The sequence below is a fragment of the Lutra lutra genome, chromosome 4 (assembly GCF_902655055.1).
Source record: "Lutra lutra chromosome 4, mLutLut1.2, whole genome shotgun sequence".
Taxonomy (NCBI): Eukaryota; Metazoa; Chordata; class Mammalia; order Carnivora; family Mustelidae; genus Lutra; species Lutra lutra.
In genome coordinates, this window is record NC_062281.1 from 155,712,963 (window position 1) to 155,726,123 (window position 13,161).

The 13,161-nt window shown below is 36.7% G+C and overlaps 1 protein-coding gene across 3 annotated transcripts in view; it reads right to left on the reverse strand.

The window, feature by feature from the left end:
- Positions 1-13,161, reverse strand: part of ZFYVE9 (zinc finger FYVE-type containing 9) — a 211,978-nt gene that overhangs the window by 76,044 nt on the left and 122,773 nt on the right. For all 3 annotated transcript variants that reach the window (XM_047725413.1, XM_047725411.1, XM_047725412.1), the window contains 3 exons: positions 8,815-8,935; positions 4,734-4,856; positions 2,599-2,754 (listed from right to left, as the gene is read on the reverse strand). In XM_047725413.1, coding sequence (XP_047581369.1) covers positions 2,599-2,754; positions 4,734-4,856; positions 8,815-8,935 — 400 coding nt within the window. The remainder of the gene's footprint in view (positions 1-2,598; positions 2,755-4,733; positions 4,857-8,814; positions 8,936-13,161) is intronic.

Below are 13,161 nucleotides of genomic sequence, written 5' to 3' on the forward strand. Positions count from 1 at the left end.
ATCGTGTAAATAGAATCACATAAAGGTACTTTTTTGTGCCTGGCTTCTTTTGTTCAGCACAATGTCTGTGATATTCATCCATGTTGTTGTATGCATCAGCAGTTTGTTTTTATTGCTGAGCAATATTCTAGTGCTTATCCACTATATTTTTTTGTTTATCTACTCTAACTGCTTCTTAACTCACTCTACCTGCCAGCAGATACATAGACTTTGATCCATTTTCATATTGCTTCTGAAGTCATCTTTCTAAAATGCAAATCTGCCTGTGTCACTCATTTTTTTTCAGTTGTTCCTCATTGCCTACTCAATAAAAGATGGACCCCTGAACAAGATTTTCATGAACCTCCCATGCTTTAGCACCTAATTCCTCCTCAAAACCCGCATGAATATACAGTTGCTTGGATCCCCAAGGCCATTTTGCTATTTATAGTTTTTATATGTGAACCCATCCAAATCAGGGAGAAAAGTGACTGTTTCCAGTCATTTCTGGAAATAAATTTAGGTCCTGAGTATTATATAGCCTGAAGGCTCTAAATGAATTCATATTAATCCCATACATTTCGGAACTGACATAGTAAATACTAAAGTATATGTCATAGGTAAGTGGTAAGTTGTCGATGTACTGTCTTGTCCTCATGTAATATAACACTTAAATTATCACAAAGACTAAGACATAAAGGTATAATCTTTTATGGATAAGCTATAATCACACTAAAGATGCAATTTTATATCCTGCTTTTGTCCTTACTTCAAGAGCATTTTCCGTATTGTTACACTCTATTCATAAATATTACTCCTGATGGCTAAAAACTGTTTGAAAAAAGAAGCATACATCTAATTAGTATAACACAGTTTTAAACCTTTCTCCTATAGTTGGGCATTTAGGTTACCGCTAAATTTTTGTGTTAAATTTAAGTAATGCTGAAATAAACACTTCATGTATAAAGTATATTTTACAATTTAGATAATTTTTTGGGGGGGCACAGAATCCCACAAGGGGAATTATTGTATTCAGAAAGTATAAATAGGGGCACCTGGGTGGCTCAGTGGGTTAAGCCTCTGCCTTCAGCTCAGGTCGTGATCCCACGGTCCTGGGATCCGAGCCACATATCGGGCTGTGGGGAGCTTGCTTCCTCCTCTCTCTCTGTCTGCTTCTCTGCCTACTTGTGATCTCTCTGTCAAATAAATAAAATCTTAAAAAAAAAAAAAAGAAGGGCACCTGGGTGGCTCAGTGGGTTAAAGCCTCTGCCTTCAGCTCAGGTCATGATCCCAGGGTCCTGGGATCGAGCCCCACGTCGGGCCCTCTGCTCCTCAGAGAGCCTGCTTCCTCCTCTCTCTCTGCCTGCCTCTCTGCCTACTTGTGGTCTCTGTCTGTCAAATAAATAAATAAAATCTTTTAAAAAAATTTTTTTTAATTAAAAAAATTTTTAAAAAGAAAGAATAAATAATTTATGGTTTTAATATATTTATAAAATATCACCATGTAATACACAGAAATCATTTTAATACCCTGGTCAACCTCACTCCCCTTTCCAAGCCTTGTTCCTCAGAGACTATCTCTGTTATTCATTTGTTATAGTTATTATACTACTCTTTCCCTATTTACCAACCACAGATATTGTTTTTTTACTTCCTGTTATGATAATGAGAATTTAGCTCAACTACACCACTTCTTACCTCCTCTGTTAAATCAGAGGAAGTTAAGTTTGTAATGCCAAATAATACACATAAATGTATTTCTTCTCTCTCAACTTATAATGTCTTTTTATTAGTATCCTTAGTCTTTTCCAGTAGCTATGCATCTACTTTTACATTGGTAGGGCAAACAATATTTATAATTTATTTTGAAACCATAATAAAGTTGCTCATGTCAGTGGTTTTTAAAACCTGAAAATTAAATAAAGAATATTTACATTACAATTATATAGATATTGTTAACTGAAGAAACAAGTAGTAAGTTATGATTATGCTTCTTTTTACCAGGTACCAATATCATGATCCCTAACCCACTCAAAGAAAAATATTCTTACATTATGGTCAATGGATTATTGATTCCAGCCTTTATAAAATAGTAACAGCCACACGAGGTAAAGTACTAAAATTTATATTTCCTTAAGCCTTAGCAAGTTCTAACTTGCTGCTGATACCAAAGTCCAATGCCAGGCTTCCAAATTAATGACTATTATTTTGCATCTGAGTCCAAAAATTTTTATCATCTCTTTTTTTAAAGATTTTATTTATTTGACAGAGAGAGAGAGAGAGCACAAGCAGATGGAGGGGTAGAGGGAGAAGGAGGCACCCTGCTAAGTAGGGAGCCTGATTCAGGGCTTGATCTCAGGACCCCAGGAGCACACCAGAGCAGAAGGCAGACATTTAACCAACTGATCCACCCCAGAACCCCGCACCCTTTTTTTTTTTTTTAAAGTATGCTCCATACTCCAGCTTGTAGCCAAGCATGGGGCTTGAATTCATGACCCCGAGATCATGACCTGAGCTGAGGTCAAGATTTGGATGCTTAACCAAGTGAGCCACCCAGGCACCCCCTGAAATTTTTATGGTCTTATAAAGGGCGCAGACAAAGTCATAAAGCATTCCCACCTGCCAGAGCATCCCGATAAAGCTGCACAAAATGATTAAAGATATCCTTCGGCAAACACTTTTCATCTGGTAGACACTGTAGAAGGATGACTATCTCAGATTGACCCACTGCATGCATTCCCTTGGTTGTGAAACACCAGCACTTCCTGTTCACATCTATGAATGGAATAAAAATATAAAAGTAAGACATTCTCCTCAATCCTTACCTTTAAAAAAAATGCACAGAAATCTGTTAAAATATAGCAAAGAATAAAATGTATTATACTGAATCTGTACAATTCAACTGTGAACTATTAATGCACTGAGCCAAAGAACCAATGAAGAAAATAAAATATACAAATGCCTCTGGCTTAAACAAATACTTAGAAAAGCAATGGGAAGGGAAGTAAAAGAAGTAACAATGAAAGAAAATGGGCTTAAAATTTTAACTCTTATTATTAAAATGTGTAATTATTAAAAGAAAAGGCATTCCATTAAAAATAAATTAAATAAGACTAAGTATCCTAGGCTATAATGAGTAAAGAATATATTCCCCACCTGTATTTCTAAAAATTCACTAAATCAATCTATCAATCAATTAACTAATTCACTTTACCAAGGGAAAAAATTACTTATATAGAACTAGAAACAATAACAAAGGCCAATATTACAGCTTTGGATTCAGGTTGTGAGCGAAAGAAAATATACTTTTATATACACTTTTAAAATTTCATCTGTAACTGAAAGATTCTAGTTTTTTATTTTTTAAAAAGATTTTATTTTTTAAGTAATCTCTATACCCAATGTGTGGTTTGAACTTTACAATCCTGAGATTGATGAAGAGTTGCATGGTCTACTGCCTGAGCCAGCCAGGGACCCCAAGATTCTAGCTTTTTAAATTATAGTCCTTTTTGGGAGAAAATTCTAGATAAACATCAACATGATTTTACTTGGTTTCATCCTATAAAAAGTGGTGAAAGAATGGCTTTTCTGGACTATTTACTTTCACTTCTTCACCTTAAGGCACTGTAGAGTCCCAACAGCACAAGCCATATATAGTTAAAAATAATGTTCAATCTTTGACACTTCTATCATTTGTACTCCATACATAATAGGATCCCCAAAGGAACTGAAACAAGATTCAAATATAATTACAGATCTCACAATGTAAATCAGAACCAACAAAAGTTCCCTTTCTTACATTTTGGGAATAATGTTACTTTATGATACCTAACAGGAAGCCCCAATACAACTATATTAAGATAGTCTAAACTTCAGGAATTCTGGGTTAGCTATTTTCTAAGTGTAACTTATAAACTAGATATGGTAAATTGAAATTTCACAAATTATCTTAAAATCTAATCCTATAAGGAAAGGGGGCAAGCATTAATAACTGGCCAAGTATACAAGGGTACAATTAAGTAAACCAGAGCCTGCACTCTTTAATACAGAACCTCAAAGGAAGTAGCAGATAGGTGTTTCTGGAATCCAAGGTCAATCCTTGGTTAATCCTTGGTTAATCCAAGGTTAATAAGTACCCAGTGGGAATTAGAAGATAGTTCCCCAGTGCTTCTCCCCAGAACTCTGCCTATTGACATTCATCCAGGATAAATGCATTCTCTATGTTCCAACACCATCCTGGAATTAAGATTCCAATTTACTGTCCTCTTACCCATTCTGATGCCCAGGATCTAGCCCCAAGAATTAAGAAGTTTCTTCTGAATCTTAACTTATGATGTGCTGAAGTTCTACTATGTGTCAGCTAACTAACCCTTTCTCAAATAAAGGTTTGCACATGATTAAGGTTTCTGAAATTTAAATCTAGCATGTAAATTATTTGACCCTCCTGGATAATCTGTCCACCACCATTCTGGGGGGGAGTTGTGATCTAGCACATCCATCTCAGGAAGTTTTGTTTGGCTTTCTCCATGGAGAATTCACCTACCTCTTCTCAAGTGTTTCAGTTACTCCCACAGTTGTCCTCTGGGATACGTTATTTTATACAAACTGATTTCTTTGGTACTCAGTTTTCAGTTAAGATGTGGCTCCACCCATATAAAAACAACTTGTGTATAAGGAATTTGAAAGCTTTACTTATTATCTATGAGTAAGTGAAGTATCTCATTTTAATTTTAAAAAACAAATTTCTAACTTACAATTTACAATTTTAACCATTGACAACAAATTTGCATTTAAAACAAAGACAAGTGGGTCAGGACCACCATCCTCTAATTGCTGCATTACTGAAATCTGTGATGGTTTCTCTTCCACAGCATAATCTGTAAGGGAAGAAAACAATGTAAAAGATTAGTTAAAATGACAAATCAAGACGAAATCTGATGCAGGAATGGGCTGATTATTCACAAGAGTTAAGCACTTGATTTACAAATATGGTGAACATATCTGCTGTCCCACTGTAATGCTAATAGTTTCCCTTTCATTCTCAAAAGTGACCCTGTCCAGTTTGGATGAGAACATGGTTATCCTATATACAGAACTTCTCCACAAGCTGACTTATGCCATAGTCTAAAAGCACCCCTTTAGCATATGCACCCCGCTGCTTATAGCAGCGCTATCAACAACAGCCAAACTAGGGAGAGAGCTCAAATGTCCATCAACTGATAAATGGATAAAGAAGAGGTGGCATATATATAATGGAATATCAGGCATCAAAAGGAAAGAAATCTTGCCATTTGCAAGGATGTGGATGGAGCTAGAGTGTATTATGCTAAATGAAATAAGTCAGTCAGAGAAAGATAAATACCATATGATTTCACTCATATGATATTTAAGAAACAAAACAGATGAACACAGGGGAAGGATAAAAGAGAGAGAGAGAGAGGGAAGCAAACCATAAGAGACTCTTAACTTTATATATAGAGAACAAACTGAGGGTGATGGGGAGGGGCATGGGCTGAATGGGTGATAGGTATTAAGGAGGGCACTTGTGATAAGCACTAGGTGTTGTACGTAAGCGCTGAACCCCTAAATTCTACACTACCATAAGTAAGAAACCAATCTTACCATATGTTAACTAGAATTTAAATAAAAACTTGGAAAAGAAAAATAAAGATAGCCCTTTAGCAAAAATTCTCCAACTATCATTTCATTTCATTTCACTCCAACAAAAAATTCACATATTATATGTTCTAAGACCAACATTTAAAATTATCCATGATCTACAAGAAAGTGATAATACCCTAACCTCCAGATGAAAAGGGTGTTGTGGGGTTGAGGGAGAAGAGAATCCTACTTTTTACTCTATATTCTTTTGTACTGTTGAGAATTTGTTTACCATTAAAAAACTAAACTAAAAAAAAAAAGTGCCCAGAAAATAAACTAAAACTAAAATAAACTAAAACCATCATAAGTGACTGGCTTCGTGAAACACTTCCTCTAAGTCAAGAGTTCAGCACATATATCAATCACCAAAATCACCGGTAAATCACAACAGATTCCAACATGGACAAGTTAATACTTGAGACCCTGCACAGAACCTTTCCCACCGAATCCCTGAAAGCACAGTATGTGATATTCAGTCATGCCATTTTGACTGATGGTAATCTTCCCAGTTTGAAGTCAAAATCGTGGATAATAACCAATAGAAACCAAAAAACTATTTTTTGGATGTAAGAGGAAATGTCTATTTTACCAATAAATGGAAATGTTCATTGAGAAGAAAAATACTAAGTGACTTAAGAGAAAATATAAGAAGAAAATACTTGTATGAAGTTATCCCACTGGAATACAAAACTGCAAAATTCTGAAGAGACAGGAATAATATGATTTAAGTAAGTATAAATAGTTGTTTCTTTTGGAGATGTTTTAATAATTAGATTTAATGAAAATGGAATCTTATTTAAACAATAGAGTAGGCCAATTTAACTTCTTGTAAGTTAAATCTAAGGCTCATTAAAGCAACCAAAATTTGAACCTAAATAGTAACTTAACTAACAAAAGAATGTTTTTAGAGGGTCTGAATAAAGTAGTAAGGATTATACAATCAAAAGAATGCTTAACTTACATGAAAGTTCATAGTGAACTATCTGGGACATGGCTGGATTTTACAGTCTGATACTTTCAGCCAACATTGCTGAGACCCCACAACAGACCCAGCGTCATGGTAGGAGAAGACACGAGCATGAATTAAGTCTGAAGAAATGCATGGTTTAAGTGAAATGAATCAGACCTATAAAATACCTAAATTACAGTAAGAAAGGTGTTAATATAGTAAGGGTGTATAAGAATTTCTATACACCCAAGGGGGCGCCTGGGTGGCTCAGTGGGTTAAGCCACTGCCTTTGGCTCAGGTCATGATCCCAGGTCCTGGGTTCGAGCCCTGCATCCGGCTTTCTGCTCAGCAGGGAGCCTGCTTCCTCCTCTCTCTCTGCCTGCCTCTCTGCCTACTTGTGATTTCTGTCAAATAAATAAATAAAAATCTTTAATAAAAATAATTAAAAAAAAAAAAAGAATTTCTATTCAGGCGCACCTAGGTGGCTCAGTCAGTTAAGCCTCTAACTCTCGATTTCTGCTCTGGTCATGATGAGAGATTGAGCTCCATGTCAGGCTCCATGTTCAGCATGAGTCTCCTCGAGATCTTCCTCCTCCTGCTCCCTCTTCCTCTACTCCACCCCCAGCTAATGCACACATGGTCTCTTTCTCTCTTTAAAATAAATAAATAAAATCTTAAAAGAAAAAAAAAACTAATTTCTTTTCAAACAGAGATGATGTAAAACACTACTACAGAGCAGCACTGGTAAGGATTCAGAGAGGAGCTTTTCATTACTCTGGATTTTGAAAAGTTGAGGAGTTCTTCAAGGAGTCTACAGTATACAAACATATTCTAGGCACAGGAAAGGAAGATAAGGAAAGTATTAATTACATGTCTACTTTACACCAGTCAATGTTCTCGCTATATACTTCCAGGTATGAAATCTGATTTAATACTCACAATAACTTTTAAGTAGGTATAATTACCTAAGTAAGATTAGGAAAAAGATTCAGGGAGGATAAATGAACTGCCCACTGGGTCACAGCTAGAAAGTAAGGGTACGAGGATTAAAACCCAGGTTTGTCCAGTTTTGTAGCCCATTCTCTCCCAACTATTCCACAGCGTAAGAAAAAACATGGAAGTGTGGAAAGTGAATATTCAGAAAACAGTAAATGATCTGTAATGTGCATAAAGTACTGGGGTATTGGCTGGAAATAAAGTTAGAAAGATAAATTGAGATAAAGTTGTAAGAAACATTGTATGCTAAAATAATTAATTTATACTGAAGGCATTGGGTCCACTGAATGTTTCTAAGCCAGAGCACTATATCACAATATCTATGTAATATAAAAAGATAATTGGCAACAACATGGAAGATAAAATAAAGGAGAGAAAGACTGAAGGCAAGGTGACCTGGTAAAAGACTAGGATAAAATTGTGGAAAGATGGGCGCCTGGGTGGCTCAGTGGGTTAAGCTGCTGCCTTCAGCTCAGGTCATGATCTCAGGTTCCTGGGATCGAATCCCACTTCGGGCTCTCTGCTCAGCAGGGAGCCTGCTTCCCTCTCTCTCTCTGCCTGCCTCTCTGTCTACTTGTGATCTCTCTCTGTCAAATAAATAAATTAAAAAAAAAAATCTTAAAAAAAAAAATTGTGGAAAGATGATTGATAAACCACCTCCTAAAAATGTACTAACTAGATGCTGATCTGCATGTATCAGCAATAAACTTTCACATAGAGATAAGCATTCTTTTGAATGGATAGTCATTTTACTTCTTACCAGAACTCAGTAAAAATATTTTTTAACAATAAAATTGCTATTTATGTTCAGTGCTCTCCATTTATCATATGTATAATTCTGAATGTATAATATACTACAAAACAAAAAGTTAGATAATGTCCTGACTGTTCTATCAGGTGGGCCAAATCCTAGAATTATAAGCAACTCTTCAGAGTGTCATGTGTTTCAAAATACAAAGAAAAAAGTGCCAATGAACTACATTTATTTTATAATTAAAAATAATAAATCCTTCCAACAAATGAAATGACCTTATACTATAAAAACATAAATATCTACTCTAAAACTACCAGTAACAGCAACAATTATTTTCATGGCACTGAGTAGTTGTTTTCCCTGTTGGAGAAGAAAAAAGTGGTTATCACTCAAATTCTCTCTCCTTCCCTTAATTAGAAGACAACATCTAGCTTCCCGCAATTACTATCCCTGTTTAATATGTAAGTCCGCATACCTCCTTTCACACCCGTGGAGATGAGAATGGGAGGAAGGCCATCTTCAGGAATTAGGTTCATTGCACTGCCAACAGGACTTCCAACCTGAGTTATGCTCCCAGAGAACAGAGAAATATCCGTCTAGGAAAAGCAAATCAGCGAAGTGAGCTTTACAGAGAGGTCTAGACTTTAGCAGGATATTGTTGAGAATATAAATGTGAATTTAAGTGAAAATTTGAAATTCATCCTTTTTGAAAAACAGCATAAGTTTCTCATTAACCTGTGGTTTCCCAAAAGCCTGGGTTTATACTATGAACATATTTGCAACTATAGAGTTTCTCTTTTTGATATCACCAAATCATAATAATGACGGAAGAGGCCTTGTAACCTGGGTTAAAGCTTTCTCTACCTGGGTTTCCTCTGCCATAAAAGAAGATATTTTTAAAAACTTTAGTGGCAACAGAAACAAAGTTTCAATGTTATCTCAGTTTCTGAAACTTTAATACATTTGGGTCCACTTAAATTCTCATTTACATTGCTTTTTTTTTTTTGCTTTTTTTTTTCTTTCTTTTTTTTTTTTTTTTTTTTAACAGCTTTATAAACATATATTTTTATCCCCAGGGGTACAGGTCTGCGAATCGCCAGGTTTACACACTTCACAACACTCACCATAGCACATACCCTCCCCGATATCCATAACCCCACCCCCTCTCCCAACCCCCTCCCCCCATCAACCCTCAGTTTGTTTTGTGAGATTAAGAGTCACTTATGGTTTGTCTCCCTCCCAATCCCATCTTGTTTCATTTACTCTTCTCCTACCCCCTCGACCCCCCATGTTGCATCTCCTCTCCCTCATATCAGGGAGATCATATGATAGTTGTCTTTCTCCGATTGACTTATTTCGCTAAGCATGATACCCTCTAGTTCCATCCACGTCGTCGCAAATGGCAAGATTTCATTTCTTTTGATGGCTGCATAGTATTCCATTGTGTATATATACCACATCTTCTTTATCCATTCGTCTGTAGATGGACATCTAGGTTCTTTCCATAGTTTGGCTATTGTAGACATTGCTGCTATAAACATTCGGGTGCATGTGCCCCTTCGGATCACTATGTTTGTATCTTTAGGGTAAATACCCAGCAGTGCAATTGCAGGGTCATAGGGTAGTTCTATTTTCAACATTTTGAGGAACCTCCATGCTGTTTTCCAGAGTGGTTGCACCAGCTTGCATTCCCACCAACAGTGTAGGAGGGTTCCCCTTTCTCCGCATCCTCGCCAGCATCTGTCATTTCCTGACTTGTTAATTTTAGCCATTCTGACTGGTGTGAGGTGATATCTCATGGTGGTTTTGATTTGTATTTCCCTGATGCCGAGTGATATGGAGCACTTTTTCATGTGTCTGTTGGCCATCTGGATGTCTTCTTTGCAGAAATGTCTGTTCATGTCCTCTGCCCATTTCTTGATTGGATTATTTGTTCTTTGGGTGTTGAGTTTGCTAAGTTCTTTATAGATTTTGGACACTAGCCCTTTATCTGATATGTCATTTGCAAATATCTTCTCCCATTCTGTCAGTTGTCTTTTGGTTTTGTTCACTGTTTCCTTTGCTGTGCAAAAGCTTTTGATCTTGATAAAATCCCAAAAGTTCATTTTTGCCCTTGCTTCCCTTGCCTTTGGGGATGTTCCTAGGAAGATGTTGCTGCGGCTGACGTCGAAGAGGTTGCTGCCTGTGTTCTCCTCGAGGATTTTGATGGATTCCTTTCTCACATTGAGATCCTTCATCCATTTTGAGTCTATTTTCGTGTGTGGTGTAAGGAAATGATCCAATTTCATTTTTCTACATTGCTTTTTATTTTTTATTTTATTTATTATTTTTAAATTTTTATTTATTTGTCAGAGAGAGAGAGCAAGAGAGCACAAGGAGAAGGAGTGGCAGGCTCAGGGGAGCATATACGGGACTCAATTCCAGGATTCTGAGATCATTACCTGAGCCAAAAGCAGACGACACTTAACCAACTGAGCCATCTAGGCATCCCTTACACTGCTTTTTTAAAAATAACTTCAAGCCACCTAGGCGTCCCTTACACTGCTTTTTTAAAAATAACTTCAAGAGACTCCTGAGTGATTCAGTCAGTTAAGTGCACCTAACTCCTGGTTTCGTTCTGCTCAGGTCATGATCTCAGGCCCCTTGTCAGGCTCCATGCTGGGCATGGAGTCTGCTTAAGATTCTCTCCCTCTCCCTCTTTCCCTCCTCCCCTCCACTTTCTAAAAACAAATTAATTAATTAATTAATTAAAAATAACTTTGAGAATAGTGGTGATGCTTGTACAGCAATATGAATGGACTTAATACCACTGGTTTGTACACTTAAAAATGATTAAAATGGCAAATCTGATGTTGCATATATTTTACCACAATAAAAAAAGGGGTTAAAATTAACTGATAAAATACAGAGATTAAAGGAGTGCCTGGGTGGCTCAATCAGTTAAGTGCTCAACTCTTGATTTCGGCTGCGGTTGTGATCTCAAGGTCCTGGGTCCAGGCCCCATGTTGGGCTCCACGCTCAGCAGGGAGACTACTGGAGGATTTCTCTTCCTCTCTCTTTGCCCCTCACCTGCTTGCCCTCTCCTTCTCTCTCTAGTAAATAAATGAATCCTTAAAAAAATACAGATTAAAATAAGTCATTGTTTTTATTTACTATGCAATGAAATCAAATTTCAAGTTCATTTTTCTTTGCATTAATATGAAGATCACATTAACTACACTATAAAGTATAATGTTGAAACACACATTTGGGGTGGAGTTAATTCTTTCAATCCATGAGCATGGAATGCTCTTCCACCTTTTTTTTTTTTTTTTAAAGATTTTATTTATTTATTTGACAGAGATCACAAGTAGATGGAGAGGCAGGAAGATAGAGAGAGAGAGAGAGGGAAGCAGGCTCACCGCCGAGCAGAGAGCCCGATGCGGGACTCGATCCCAGGACCCTGAGATCATGACCCGAGCCGAAGGCAGTGGCTCAACCCACTGAGCCACCCAGGCGCCCCTCTTCCACCTTTTTGTGTCTTCTTTAATTTCTTTCATGAGTATTCTGTGGTTCCTCAAGTACAGATCCTTTACCTCTTTGGTTAGGTTTATTCCCAGGTATCTTATGGTTCTTGGTGTTGTAGTAAATGAAATCGATTCTCTAATTTCTCTTTCTATATTTTCATTGTTAGTGTATAAGAAAGCAATTGATTTTTGTACATTGATCTTGTATCCTGCCACATTACCGAATTGCTGTATGAGTTCTAGTAGTTTGGGGGTGGAGTCTTTGGGGTTTTTCACATAAAGTATCATCTCATCTGCAAAGACAGAGAGCTTGACTTCTAACAACTTAATAGAATATGCTCAAAGATCTACTAAAATAATGCTCTCCTCACTATATTCTATACAACTAAGCAAAAAGAAAAGCCTTTGGAAGTGTTTAAAAACTGTTTTTAACATGTTTAAAAATATTTATAGCAGCTTTACTCATAAGAGCCAAAGACTGGAAACCATCCAAATGTCCATTAACAGGAATACAGATAAACTGTCATATCCATATAATGGAACACTACTCAGCAATAAAAAAACAAACAAACAACAAACAAAAAACTAGCTTTTGATGCACACAACATGAATAAATTCCATAATCATTAGTTTAAGAAGCTAGACACAACATATTATATACTATATATTCCCATTTATATGAAATTTAAGAACAGAGGCGCCTGGGAGGCTCAATCAGTTAAGTGTTTGCCTTTGGCTCAGGTCATGGTCCTGGGGTTGAGTCCCACTTCAGGCACCCTGCTCAGTGGGGAGCCTACTTCTCCCTCTCCCTCTGCCTGCCATTCCCCCTGCTTGTGCTCTCTGTGTCAAATAAATGAAATCTTAAAAAAAAAAAAAAAAAAGACATTTAAAAACAGTCAAAACTAATCCACGGTGATACAAATCAAAATAATGATTGCCTTGGGGGAAAAACACACAGGTATTGACAGAAAAAGGGCATGAGGGAACCTTCTAGAGTGATGGAAATGGTCTATATTTTCACATTGGCTGAATCAGTGGTGGCTGCATGGGTGTGTCTATAAGTTCATCAAGTTGCTTCCTAAAGATTAATATTCCTTAAGCACTTCACTATCTAGATTTTATACCTGAATAAAGATTAAAACTATTCTTAAAAAAATATGTCCATGTCTTACTATATTTTTGTCTAAATATAATTTAGGACTCTATCAGTTTTTAGGGGGGTTTTGCTAAAAATTTTACAATGTTCTTGGGGTGCCTCGGTGGCTCAGTTGTTAAGCATCTGCCTTCAGCTCAGGTCATAATCTTGGGGTCCTGGG